Here is a 13,360-nt window from a genome sequence, read left to right on the forward strand (position 1 = left end):
CCATTCTGAGTTGACATTTTGGATGGAATTTTGTAACTGCACTGACAGCTAAACTGGAAATGGCAATAAAAAAACTTAAGAAAATTAAAAAATTAGAAAAGCGTACTAGACATTACTGCGCACTCACACTGTGAGCAAGGAGAAGTGATCAATCACTTACATGAGATTGGATGTCGGTCATCTTATCAGGGCGCCAGTCTTTATGCCTGCTGCTCTTGTGGTTAGAAGAGTGGATGGCTTTTTGTATTGCCAGAAGATCCTGAGAATCACTACTGGGCATCTGCAGATTACAAAGGGCAGAGGAAAAAAGAAGGGTAATAATGATAGTCATTAGTTCGGTCTGAATTATCTCAGCCGGCAAGATATAGGGCGTGCTGCTTTTTAAATGAATGCATCATGCAGTGATGGCCGCCAGCTTCCAAGTGCACTGCACAATGTGCAAAGAAAGATTTTACAGATAAGTATCCGCACCCCAGTGGTCATAAGGGCTGATATCATGCAGCCTCAGCCCCCTCAGAAAGTTACATGCTGTTAGTTCAGTTGCTGAAAGGAAAAGTGCAGTTAGAAAGCCTCAAATGTAGCTCCTCGAACCCTTAGTTCCACAGTGATCCAAGTTGGTGCTGTGCTAGGAATGAGTTCTAAAAAGCCACATCTTGCTTTGCAACAGAAATACTTTCTTTATAGAGCAGGGTTGATGAAGGGAGCCTCCAGCTCTACTTCTGCTTATTCTTGAAGATGATCATAGTCAAGGCACTGACCTCACACCTAGTGAAATGGGCAAGGAAGCTTCCAATGGCAGCCTGTTTTTGTATCGCACTTGCTAACAGAGCTTCAACATTTAAAAACAATTTTCCAACCTAATGGTATTCATTGTATTACCATCAAAGAGATTAATGGCTGAGTCACCCTGCTGGTAGTTAATCCTGTGTCCTGGAGCCAAAAGGCAGAGAGTTCATCAACAAGTGATAACACACAGGGATATCTTAACAGCTACTAAGTCACTATTTGTGCTAACTTAAAGTAAAGTTCAGTTACATCAGCTGTTACATGTGGTCCAGAAGAAGCCAACAGTACCAAAAAATTGGCTTCATGAGCTGGAACCTTCTGTAGTTATAGACATGCTATGGAACAGACTCCAAGCTACACACAACACAGAAAAATAGACATGATGTCTCCTCTAGGACTAGGGACTAGAAAGGAAAGGCCCAAAAAAACTCTGGGGCCTGGGCTGGTTGTTCATATCACAAAATGGGATCCCTAAGGGATTGATTAGACAAAATTCAGTGCATACATCACTATTAGGAATTTCAATGTAAAGGGTTGCGGTGTGATGATTTTCTATTTTTGGACAGACCTTGATATTTTCAGCACTGTTACCCTTATTTCTAGAGCACAGACAGATATGATAAAAGAAAACATGTGTTATGTCTTCTTAAGAAATTATCCGTTAATTTATTGTAAAGCGCATTTCATTCATTCTACAAATCGAACATACATTTCAACATACACACAAACCGATAAAAAGCATAAAGTGGTACACAGTCTTTGTAATCATTGGTTTATTGGAGTCTACACATAATTGAAGAGTCCATTTATCACCCCGAGGTAGTTCATGTGAGTTAAACCTTCATATCTCTTTTGTGAGTCGTCGACTTTCGGTGTATCAATTAATCCATTCACTTGGCATTGCTCTTTGTGTGAACTCTTCAAATCTCTGGTCGATGTGTTAATTTTGTGACTCTTCAGGACGGTTACAAGTGTACGTTTATCAGTGCTGTTTTTTGCTGACTGATGGAATACAGTTGTCCTAATTAGCTTAGATTAAAATTCAAAGTAGATTGTTGTTTCTTTGGTTTTTAAAGCTGTGGCAGCAGATCTTCTTTGTGTTCTATTTCGATTAGAATGGAAGTCTCTTCCTCTCTGCAGAAGGAATTAATATCTGAAGTCTTGATAATCGAAATTGGAACCTCTGAACTGGGAGTCGTATCTGGTTCTGTTTTTGAAGCAACTAAGTCCTGGCTCTGTGGGGTCTCATCTGCTGCTGGGACTCTCTCAGGCGGTTCAACTCATCGGCCTTTCATGGGCCTGGAGAGCATTGCTTTACCTCTCCCATGTGGCAAATGCTGCCTCTGACTTCTGGGAGTGGGCGTGGCAGCATATTGCATGTCGGCCTCAATGCCACCTCTGAATGTTACCCAAGAGAGGAGTTCCGTCGCCTGCCACTCACAAAGAAAATACAATCTATTTTGAATTTTAAAGAGATGTGGGCCATTTTGGACAACCGTATTTCACCAGTCAGCACCATACAGGACTTAAACAGTGCCCATGTAACCACCTTGAGCAGGCCTGAAATTTTGATGGACGAAATGTATTGACCAGATATATGCAGCGGTCATACAAACAGCAATGCCAAGTGAATGGATTGATTGATACTCCAAAAGTCGAAGGCTCACCTAAGAAACATGAATTCTTAACTCACCTGAACAACCTCTGGGTGATAAATGGACACTTTAAATCAATGCCTGCAAGGATTGCGTAACACGGTATGCATTTTAATAGATTTGTGAGCATGTTTGAAATGTATGCACAATTCATAGAATGAACTGAAGTGCACTTTACAATAAATCATATGATAATTCCTTAACCCCTTCGCCGCGGGGGTAATTCCCCCACGGCGCGGGGGAGGGGGCCGCGGTGCTCGTGACGAGCCCAACTCGTCATGAGTCACAGTGGAGCTGTGCTCTAACGAGCTGGGTTCGTCACGACCCCGCCCACTGATTAATTCTCCCGCACAGGCGGGGAATCAATCGCGCGTGGGCGGGCCCCAGCCGTTATGACGAGCCCAGCTCGGCATGAGCACAGCTCCACTGTAACTCATGACAAGCTGGGCTCGTCATGAGCATGGAAGGGGTTAAGACATAACATGTTTCCTTGCTCATATTTTACTTTGCTATAGAAATACTGATACAAATTTTAAAAAAACAAGGTCTGTCAAAAAATAGAAAATCTTCACACCACAAACGTTTACATTGTGATGTCCAATGACGGCATATGCATTTCTGTAGTACTAAAAGTTTATGGGCCTGATTTACAATTTGTCAGAGACTGTATTCCGTCACGACGGAATACACTCTTCACCAAACTGAAGGTCTGCCCGTCTCATTTAGAGTCAGGAGGAACTTAAATATGTCAGAGACGGCGACAACTCCTTTAACCCCTTCGCTGCGGCGCGAATTCCGCCGCAGCGCGGGGGGGGGGGGGGGGGTGAGGGGTGAGCGCTGCGCCGCCATGCTCATGATGGAATCACGCCGTCATGAGTCACAGGCGAGCTGTGCTCATGACGGTGTGGTTCCGTCACGACTCCGCCCACTCTCTAATTCGCCCGCACAGGCGGGGAATTAGAGCCGCGTGGGAGGAGCGGCCGCCAACGGCCGCAGCATGACGGAACCACGCCGTCATGAGCACACGCCGCCCGTGGCTCATGACGGCGTGGTTCCGTCATGAGCGCACAAGGGGTTAATGGCCCGAAGGAGTTCGGGCTGTCGGAGGTTTGGCCAATTCTCTGCATGCCCAATTTACAAAGGGCGTACAAATGGCCAGTTTTAATTTCACACGCCGCCATCCAAAACGTGGCAGCAGGTGAAAGTAAAAACAATGTAATGGCCCCACGCCATGAGAGAAATCTCCCATTGCGACGGGATCATTGCTTTTATATTTTTAAAACCAACATTCTGCTTTGAGATTACGGTCTTTAAAATGAAATGTTCATGGAGGAGCACAGCACACTTACAGTGCATTGATAGGAACTGCCATAACAGCGGTCCTTGCCAATCTATCAGATGTCTGCTAGGGAGGGGACCATCTTTAAATTCATAGGGCAGTTACTTAATCAGGGCGAAGGAGTATTTTACTCCGTCTCCCGGACACAGTAAAATACATACTCCGGTGTCTAAATCAGCCCCTTTGTCTAATCAATCCTTAGGCAATCCATTATATGATATAAAGTATCCTCTAGGACTGTCTGAAGCTTTTGTGGGGTCCAGGTCACAAACTTCATATGGAGCCCCTCTTTGCAGCACCAGCAACTCCTTCAATCTAGATACAGTTCTCAGGGAAACATCTGAAAGTAGCTCTAGCACACGGCACACTGTAGTGTTGGCTGTTGTTGGGAATGTATCACAAAAGCAGGCAAGGCATGTTATTGGGATACATAAATACATCTTGTAATGGCAGTGCGGGGATATGGGGCAAACAGCACTCCCCCATTCCATTTTAATGATTTTCCTTCCCTCTTGGAAGCAGTGGTCTTCACTTGTGCTATGTTTAAATATTTCTCCTAAACTGCCCTTCATACTCTTTCGAAACAGGTGATTCTGGTGAAAGTGGTTCGACATTTTAGGAAAAACAAACTGAGACAACATTCAATGTTCAAAAGTGGTGACAAAACGAATGACCTATAACATACATATCTCGCTAAGTTACTTATGTAATGGATAGTATGTTTGTGTTTTGTATTCACCAACTAAACATCTGAGTGTTCTTTCTAGTTTACTCAAAGGTGGAAACGTGAGTGTTTTCTTCACTTGAAATCAGCTGTCATGTTTTACAACACACAGTTTAGGCCTAGATGTGCCTGCAATTTTCCTTTTCGACAGACTGCAGCTCACTTCGTTTACATGTTTAAAACACAGGGAAGCAGATTGTGGCTTAAAATGAGTTTATGTAACAAGCCCAACAGTAACCTCGCAGAAAAGGAAAATGTGCTCAAACCAAAAGCAAAATTCATGCAACTTAGGCCAGCCGATTGCAAGTTGTGAACGTAAAGATACTCAAAAAGAAAAATAATACCATAGGAACAGAGACTACGGGTAGCTTTTTCAAAGAGGAACTATGTTTTAAATGGTTCCTTGACATGAAAAGAGGAAAGAGAGATTTCTTGATGCTTGGATTCTCCCCGTCGTTGGAGTCCTTCTGCAATATAAGATACAAATATGCTCAAATACACTTTAATACTAGTGGCATACAAATCTGAGTTCTTCCTTTTCTAGGGCACTGGGCGAGTACATTTACAGCCTGAAAGTACTCGAACAAGTTCTAGTGAGGGTTTACACCTTTCTAACTGACAGACCTCTCTCTCTCTCTATGCATAGTCCAAGTGACTTCATCATTTAAGTATATTCTCTGCTATTCCCGACTTTTCAGCCAATTCAGGGGCGATCATTTTCAAGTAGTTATTTCAAACACCAAAAACAGGATGAACTCAGCTCTCTCCTACCTCCAACCCCCTCTGATGAGCCAGTCACTCCACTATAAACATGTCAATTAGCCTTTTAAATTCATGCATAGAAAGGCTATACTCGAAGCCGAGTTTCCCTGGACAGGATCAAAAGCATAGGTTTGGAAATTGGAAAATTAAAGTAACATATTTTTTTCCAAAACATACTCTTTTTAAATTCCACTGGAAATTTCAATCTCTGTTGTAGCTTGTTATTTTTACATGTATGGGAAATATTGTAAAGGGGCTCAGTCTTTAGCTTACAAACTAAAGAGAGTGGGAGACTGTCCCTCAGTTGCAGGCTTCAGGGAGTATTTTTAATAGTAAGTCTTTTTCTGGTTGAATATACATCTGAAAATGGAGTCAGTATATTTTTAATTTTTTTAAAGAGCAGGATGAGCTCAGGGCATGCCCCCCCTGACGTGGTCAAAAAGTTATGAAAGGTGATAAATGTTGCGCTGTGTGAATCCACTACCATCATGGATTTTGAATGTGCACCGACCCTCCATCATAACACTGTGCACTTGGAAATCTTAGATGGACAAACAAGTGAAGGAATAGCTTTGCAGCAGTTTCAACGCATGTAGAGAGAGTACAAGCCAACTAAGCATTTTACTGGACAGTTTCCTCGCTATGTTAAGCATAACTTGGGCATTTTGTCTGTGTCTGGGAGCACGCTATCATGAAATGATAGAGAAAAAGGCTGGTACAGCACTTAAGACTTTACACTAGTCCGAAAGACAAAGTCCTTGATGTAACTGTGTGTTCCTGGTTTTAAAAATACACTCTTTGTTGAAGTGTTTCAGTGTGCACCAAAATCTGCATGTTATTCCCCATTCTCGTGAAAGGTGTTATTAATCGCATCCAATGAATTATGCATCTGTGCTGTCGGATTTCATCAAGTACAAAAAATATTGCACCTTTCTCCATATCACTCACAATGGGGGTGAAAGCATATTCTCTGATATACTTTATTTTGATGGGATTTTTTATAAAGCTCTCAAACCACGTATTCACTATTTTAAAGGGTTTAGGACAGGATGGGAACAAAGGATTGAGTTCTTCTGCTTATGTTAAGGCGATGTGCGGGTCAGTGACACTTTCTGATGTCACACTCAAGGTAGTTGAGGAACAGATGGTGGGACTTCAGACCTTTCCTAAATCTGTAAGTATCAGACTAAGGGACTGTGCAAGCTGAGTGATCTTCCACCAAACCTTTTAAATATCACAGGGAGAACAGCATGGCTGATGTACCCCTTTAATGTTAAGCTGACAACATTTGTAACCAAGAGCCTGATTAGATCTTAGCGGATCAGGTCCCACTGTCGCTTTTTCGATGGTCTTCCCACCCGCTGACTTGGCAGTCCCCCAGTCCGATTTAGATGTTGCCGGATCCATGGGCGAAAAACCGCAACAGTCCCGACAACTCCGCCAGGAATCTTTGTCTGTGTTGACGGTGGCATAGATAGAAGCAGCTGATGGAAAGACTCCAGTGAAGAGTCCTGCTGAGCTGGCTACGATGTGCCTTTCCACCAAGCCAACTGTGGCGGGAATTCCTCATTCTTTGAGTTGGCAGAATCTGAGGAAATTAGGTAAAAACGTTGTCCTGCTTCCCCCTTCTGTTTCCATCTTGTACCCCCTTGTCCAGGTCCCTCCATACTCTGCAATTCCACTATGATGCCAAACTACTCGGTTGTCGCTAAGATTTACGGTAAGCTACTTGCACAACTGTCCTACTATGCACTGGCGTAACAATAGGCTACGCAGCCCCCGCAGTGCGGTGGGGTCCTGAGCGTCAGGGATACCACTCGGGCACGGGTGACGGGCACCTGGACTGAGAGCTCCTACTGGGTCCGGAGCATGGGGTGCCCCCTCTATGTCCATTGCAGTGGGGCCCACTTAAGTTTCGTTACGCCACTGCTACTATGTATCATGTGTTGACAATTGCTGTAGCCTTGTGTATTTCTGCATTGCTCTTACATGCAATATTTTTCTTAGGTGTCATGCAGAAGTGTTCACTTCCCTAATTATCAAGGTGAATTGAACACACTTGTTGACACTTAAAAAATATTTGTTGTTGTGGTGTTTGGGGGTGTTGTGCAAGTGGTGCCTGTGGGTGGGCATTCAATAGTGTGAATATGTTGTGTGATTGGTATGCAATAATGTAACACAAAGGGACATAACACATTGCCTACATATGTTTTTCATGCAAACATGACACGTGTGTACTGACACATTTATAAGTTGTACTTACATCTAAATCGCCTTGGTGCAAACCCGTTGGACTGATGGCAACGGGGTACTGGTAGCCAGAAGACAAGACCGCTGCAGCAATGGTCTACTGTCTATTGCCACAACATCTAAACACGGTGGACGGACTGCCATCAGCTCAACAGAGTTCTTGTAACCGCCGCCGCCGTGGGACGGCGGTAGTCCTCCCAAAATCTAAATCTGTCCTTCAAGTGTTATTTAGGTGCTGATACAGTCTAAGAAACACATTCTCAAAGGGTCTCCTGTGAGGAAAGGTGACTTACTTCCAGCTAATCTGTGATTTATTTCTGGATGTCAGAGACTGAGTCACATTTGGTCACAGGAAATGCTTTGCGGAATGGGGTCCTTGGTTGTTTCTATCTACAGTGGTCACAAATCGGGTTCACGGTTGTTTCTGTCTCCATGTGACGCCACCCTGTTTACAGTGCAATGGGCCTCTTGCTAGATTGTGACTTCTCCATGTGTAAACTTACAAACACGTAAACATATGTCATAAAAATGAGATAACACTGCTAATAAGCACACATGCTAATACAAATGCACAGCTACAAACTCTTCATGGATACATATAGGGTCAGGTATATGCAAAAAAAAAACACATAACACTTTGAATTGGAACTTCATGCCAGGCACCTCTTCATATAACAAAGTATTTGAACAAGTAAATGGAAAGAAAGGAGTCCTTCATGTAAAATAACATCACTGAATTCTACAGTGATTGGGTCCAATTCACAAACATTTTGATGTGAATGAAAAATGTCCTAGCTATTGTAACAGAAAGTTTCAATTCTATTAAGGACTCTGAGGCAAGGATTATGCTTTACTTTCTTCACTTTATTGACGGCAGCCTTCAAAGTAAACACTAACAAAAAAACGAACATTCCCATGAACACTTAGGAATGCTCCAACAACAATAGAGTTCATCATATAGACTGTCCGTCGTCTCCACCAATCAGGTAGCACCAGGTAGGTCATAGTCCCTTGTTAGTGGTTATCCCTCCTCTTTCGACACACGAGATCAGCCTCCTGCAGTACCTCATGAATCTTGTTTGTTTGCGTCCATTCCTGCAACGAGACACAAATTTTAAAACACGGCCGTGGCTAAGGATTATTCCTGGAAAGGAAACCTGCAAATCAAGTACTTAAATAGCCACTTTGAAACATCACGACAAAGCTAATAACTTGTAAAGATTTTACTTACTGCACAAAGAGAGCGAGGAGGTTTCAAGCATACTTGAATCCTGGGTGGGATAATCCTCGCCTCCGAGTCCTTAATAGAACTGAAACTTTCCGTTACGATAGCTAGGACATTTTTCATTCTATGTCAGAACCGGAGGCGAGGATTATGCTAGTTTAAAGCTTACTCACCACCAAGTGTGCCAACTGCAAAACCGGTTTGAAATAAAACCGTTTAAAGGTGGAGTCTGAAGACCAATTAGCAGCATTAATGATATCCTCAAGAAAGGCTCCCAGAGCAAACGCCTTCGAGGCCATCGCTCCCCTGGTTCAGTGAGCACCAAATCTGCGTTGGTCGAGGCCTGCCTCCTGCATAACCCATCCCACCCATCAGGCAATCATGAGGGAGGATACCGCCCTGTGGGGCTTCCTGAATGCAATAAGGAGTTGTCCTTCGCCCGGAGGCCGGAATTCCTCCAGCAGCTTCTCATATGCCTTAAGGCAAGACACCACGCATAACTTCGGCGAATCCGGGCATGCGGGATACAAGATAGATTTTGTCAAGGGCTCTTACATCCGATACCCATCTACAAGAAATCAGGCATAGAAGCATGGCCAGTTTTGCTGACAGTTCCTTCCTGGATAGGAATCTATTGGGTTGCCAATGGAGAGAAATAGGTTAAGAACTTGGTTCACGTCCCAAAGGGCAGAATACTGGAGCTCTGGCGGTAAGGAAATTCTTATTCCCTGTAGCAGTCGACAAACCAACAGATGCTATCCCACTGGGGATCCATCCACCACTTTGTGACCTGCCAAAATGCCCAATCTAAAGGTATTAATCGATCTGTAAACCAGAACCTCCTCCGCTAGGGACGCTAAAAAGTTCAAGATGTGAATCACATCTGCTGCCACGGGATCGAGAATCCGTCGCAGACACCGAGACCACCGTCTCCAGGCGGATTTGTATCTTTTAACTGTACTGTCTGCCCAGGCCTTGGACATGAACTTCTCTGCCGCTCCTGAAAGGCCTGGGACCGACCATAGTCACCTGTAATCCGCCATGCCATGAGCGTTAGAGACCCCTGCATGACGAGCGGAAGAGGTTGAAGATCCGGATTGAGAAGGAGGGCTGGAAATCGGGAGAGAGGGATTGGAAAATCCCAGGAAAGTTCCAGTAGAACTGGAAACCAGACTTGCGATCTCCAGATCGGTGTGATTATCATCACATCCGCCCTCTGGCACCGGACTTGGTCCAAAACCCTGGTGATCATCGCGAAGGGAGGAAAGGCATAGCCCTTCTCCTCTTTCCAGTCCTGGAGAAACACGTTTGTGCTCTCCGCCAGTGGGTCTGGTTTCCAGCTGAAGAACTTGGGTAGCTGGTGATCTAAGTGGGAGGCAAAGAGGTCCACTGTGAAGTCCACTTGGCTTGGAGATCTACAAACATCCCCAGGTGTAACTTCCACAGACTCACATCGTGAAGGTGACATGACTGGAAGTCCGCTACTTGATTGTCCTGACCCGGCAGGTACTCTGCTATGACCAAGATCTGATGATCCAGGCAATACTGCCAGAAGTTGCCCGCAAGGTCGGAGAGAGCTTTCGATTGCATGCCCCCCAGGTGGTTGATGTAACACACCACGGACACATTGTCCATCTTGAGAAGGACACATGAATGGATCGTATCATTGTTCCAACATTGAATTGCAAGGAGCCCGCCAGGAGCTCCAAGCAATTTACATTTAAACGTTGTTCTAGAGGAGACCACACACCTCCTGTAGTGAACTCACCACACCTTGCTCCCCAGCCTGATCTGCTGGCGTTGGATTCTATGACAAAATCTGTCGAGGAGCCGAAGATTGCTTGTCCATTCCAGGCCTCCGTGTTGGCAGGCTACCAACTGAGTACTCCTTGGCTTCTTGGCTTAAAGCTACTTTTTGGGAGTACGCCAGACCTTTACGAAGGTGGGAGGCCTTCAGGCGTTGAAGGGCACAATAGTGCAAAAGCCCTAGGCAAATGGCCTGAATCAGTGAGGACCAGGAGGCCCACGATGGGTGACACCTGTCTGAGAGAGATGTGTGATATCACTAGAGCCCGCCAAAGCTTGTGCCGGATTTTCGTGATCTTTCTTGAAGGTAGACTGAGAGTAGACTCGACGGAGTCTATCAAGAAACCTCGAAAAATCACCTTCTGGGAGGGTACCAGGGAGGATTTGGTCTCGTTGATTACGAACCCCAATTCTTGCAGGAGATTTATCGCCGTCTGTATCTGTCGCGAGAGCGCAGAGCGCTTGATGGCATTGGGCCATTATCAGGATTTCGTCGAGGTAGACAATGAGCCGGTAAGCGTTCCACCACAGGTCTGAGAACCTTGGTGAAACACCAAGAGGCCGACGACAGTCCGAAGGGGAGAGTGGGGAACTCGTATGTCCTGTCCTTCCATACAAACTGGAGGAAACAACTGTGAGGGGGAAAAATGGGAATCGAGAGGTAGGCGTCCTTGAGGTTCAGGGGCACCATCCAATCCCCTGGCCTCAGAATGTCCCAAAGGAGATGGATTTCCTCCACCTTGAAGTGGCGGTAGACCAACCACTCGTTGAACTCTTATGCATGTATGACTGGGTGTTAGCCGCCGTCTGCCTTGTCGACCAAAAACAGATTGCTGACAAAGTCTCTGGGATGAGGATGGGATTGGACAATCGCTCCTTTGCCAAGGAGAGCGTGCACCTCCTGAGTTACCAATGCAGTGTCTGCTGCGGAGAAATAGATGGGACGAGGGGCCACGGGTTGGAAGGGAGTTCAGTAAAACTTTATCCGAAAACCTCGGATTGTCTGGAGTACCCAGGCATCCCCCGTGATGGAAGTCCAGGCCTGGAAGAAATTCGCCAGACGGCCCCCTTCCTTTAAAAGGGAAGATGGGAGGACACCCACCGGAGTTATTGGAGCCGCCACCGCCTCTGCCTCCTCTGTTTTTGCCGCGCCGTCCTCTGGTCGGGTAGAAATTTCCAAATCTTGTTTGATCTTGATATTGGCCTTGGTGGGACCCTTGACCTCAGTGAGCGTATTGGTTATTGCCGCCGGTCGAGCAGCCCCTTCCTCGACCGGCCCCCCTGAAAACCCGTGCATGGAACACTCTCTTAATCGAGGACTGTGCTTTGTCCAGGGAAGTAAAAGTATGTAAGAACTTTCCCAGTTCCTTAATAAATGGTTCCCCAAACAGTCCACCTTGCACTAAGGGACCTGCTTCTGAGTCCGCTAGGTCCCCAAGTTTGGGGTACACCTTGATCAGGAGGGACCTGTGCCGCTCGGTGGACAAGGCGTAGTTAGCATTGCCTAGGAAGACCACGGCACGTTGCGCCCAAGATGAGGGGGTATCAGGGGATATGAGCGAGCCTGAGGATTTTGCTTCCACCGCCATATCCAATATCTTTGTAAGGGGCCCCAGAGTATCTAGCAGTTTGTCTTGGCATGCTCGCCAAGATCTATCGATTCCTTTACGAGGATCCTTAATGAATTTTTGTAAAAAGATAGCCATTCGTGGATCGATGTTGGGAGTAAGGGCGACCTTGCCATCCAATGAAGGGCGAGGGCACTCTGCCCGGAGGCAATTGTGAGCCTCCGACTCCAGAGGCTTCCGAATACGGCTTGCCACGTACTGCGCCACTTTTTCAGACGGAGCCCATTCGGAAGACCTTGGGTGAAGGATCTCATCCGGGTCTAGCATATCCCAACATATGCTCTGGTCATTCTGGGGTGGGGGTTTGGGTGGGGGTTGAAAAGAAGGACGCCAGGGGAGGGAGGGACCCACATCATCATCTGTGTCCCCATTGTTACCGTCCACGTTTGCATCCACTGAACCGGAAGGGGTCACCGGGGAACAGTGCTGGCCAAGAATGCCTGCTTCAACCTGGCAAAGGCATCCAAATCTACTCCCAGCTGGGATTCGGGGGGAGGGGGGAAAATAGCCAGTAGAGCCTGAGGGGCATTCAGAATGGTGCCTGCCAACCTGTCGCAGGCCTGCGCGATTTAGCACGAAAGGCGCTCCTACAACGGAGACATAGCCTCCACCACTGCCCTGTGGATAGATGCATCCACCGCATCATAGAAGTCATCGTCCCATGGGAGATCCCTAAGGGGGTCCATTTCCTCCTCTTGATCATCATACATGGTTTCCATATTGTGGGACATGCTTAGGGCGAATTACTTGTAAGAGTGGCGTATGCAACTCAAGGGTAGATATATCTGACAGGTAAGTAACACCAGAGTTAGGGAGGCAGGATATGCCTGGGATACCCAAGGGTACAATTTATTATAATATAGCAGGAAGTATGAACCTGTAAATTTATATCAACAGGCAGGGTGTGCCTAATATGGGGGGCTGGGTGTCAGCCTAAGTATTGGCGGGGGTAAACCTCACGATAATGGGGTCAAATCCCGGGACCCAGCAGCCTTGGTGCAAGTATTATAGGGCAGGTCTGGGGAAAGGTCCAAACAAAATGGAGGTGTAAGACTATTTAATACTGACTCGATAGAGCGTAAGGTATGAATTACGGGTTAAAAACCCCACCTACCCTCAGGGGCGTCACCTCCGTAGAGAAAAGATTGATTACAGACCTGCTGACAAGCGGGCGTACCTCCCAGA

At 46.0% G+C, this 13,360-nt stretch overlaps 1 protein-coding gene across 4 annotated transcripts in view; it reads right to left on the bottom strand.

Moving 5' to 3' along the window:
• Window positions 1-13,360, bottom strand: part of CDKL5 (cyclin dependent kinase like 5) — a 1,167,948-nt gene that overhangs the window by 24,326 nt on the left and 1,130,262 nt on the right. For 2 of the 4 annotated variants that reach the window (XM_085622651.1, XM_085622650.1), the window contains exons 18-19: window positions 4,849-4,971; window positions 161-280 (exon numbers count right to left, since the gene is read on the bottom strand). In XM_085622651.1, coding sequence (XP_085478777.1) covers window positions 161-280; window positions 4,849-4,971 — 243 coding nt within the window. The remainder of the gene's footprint in view (window positions 1-160; window positions 281-4,848; window positions 4,972-13,360) is intronic. The other 2 variants (XM_085622653.1, XM_085622652.1) reach the window with 1 other exon arrangement.

This window comes from Triturus cristatus, chromosome 8 (assembly GCF_964204655.1).
Source record: "Triturus cristatus chromosome 8, aTriCri1.1, whole genome shotgun sequence".
NCBI classification, from domain to species: domain Eukaryota; kingdom Metazoa; phylum Chordata; class Amphibia; order Caudata; family Salamandridae; genus Triturus; species Triturus cristatus.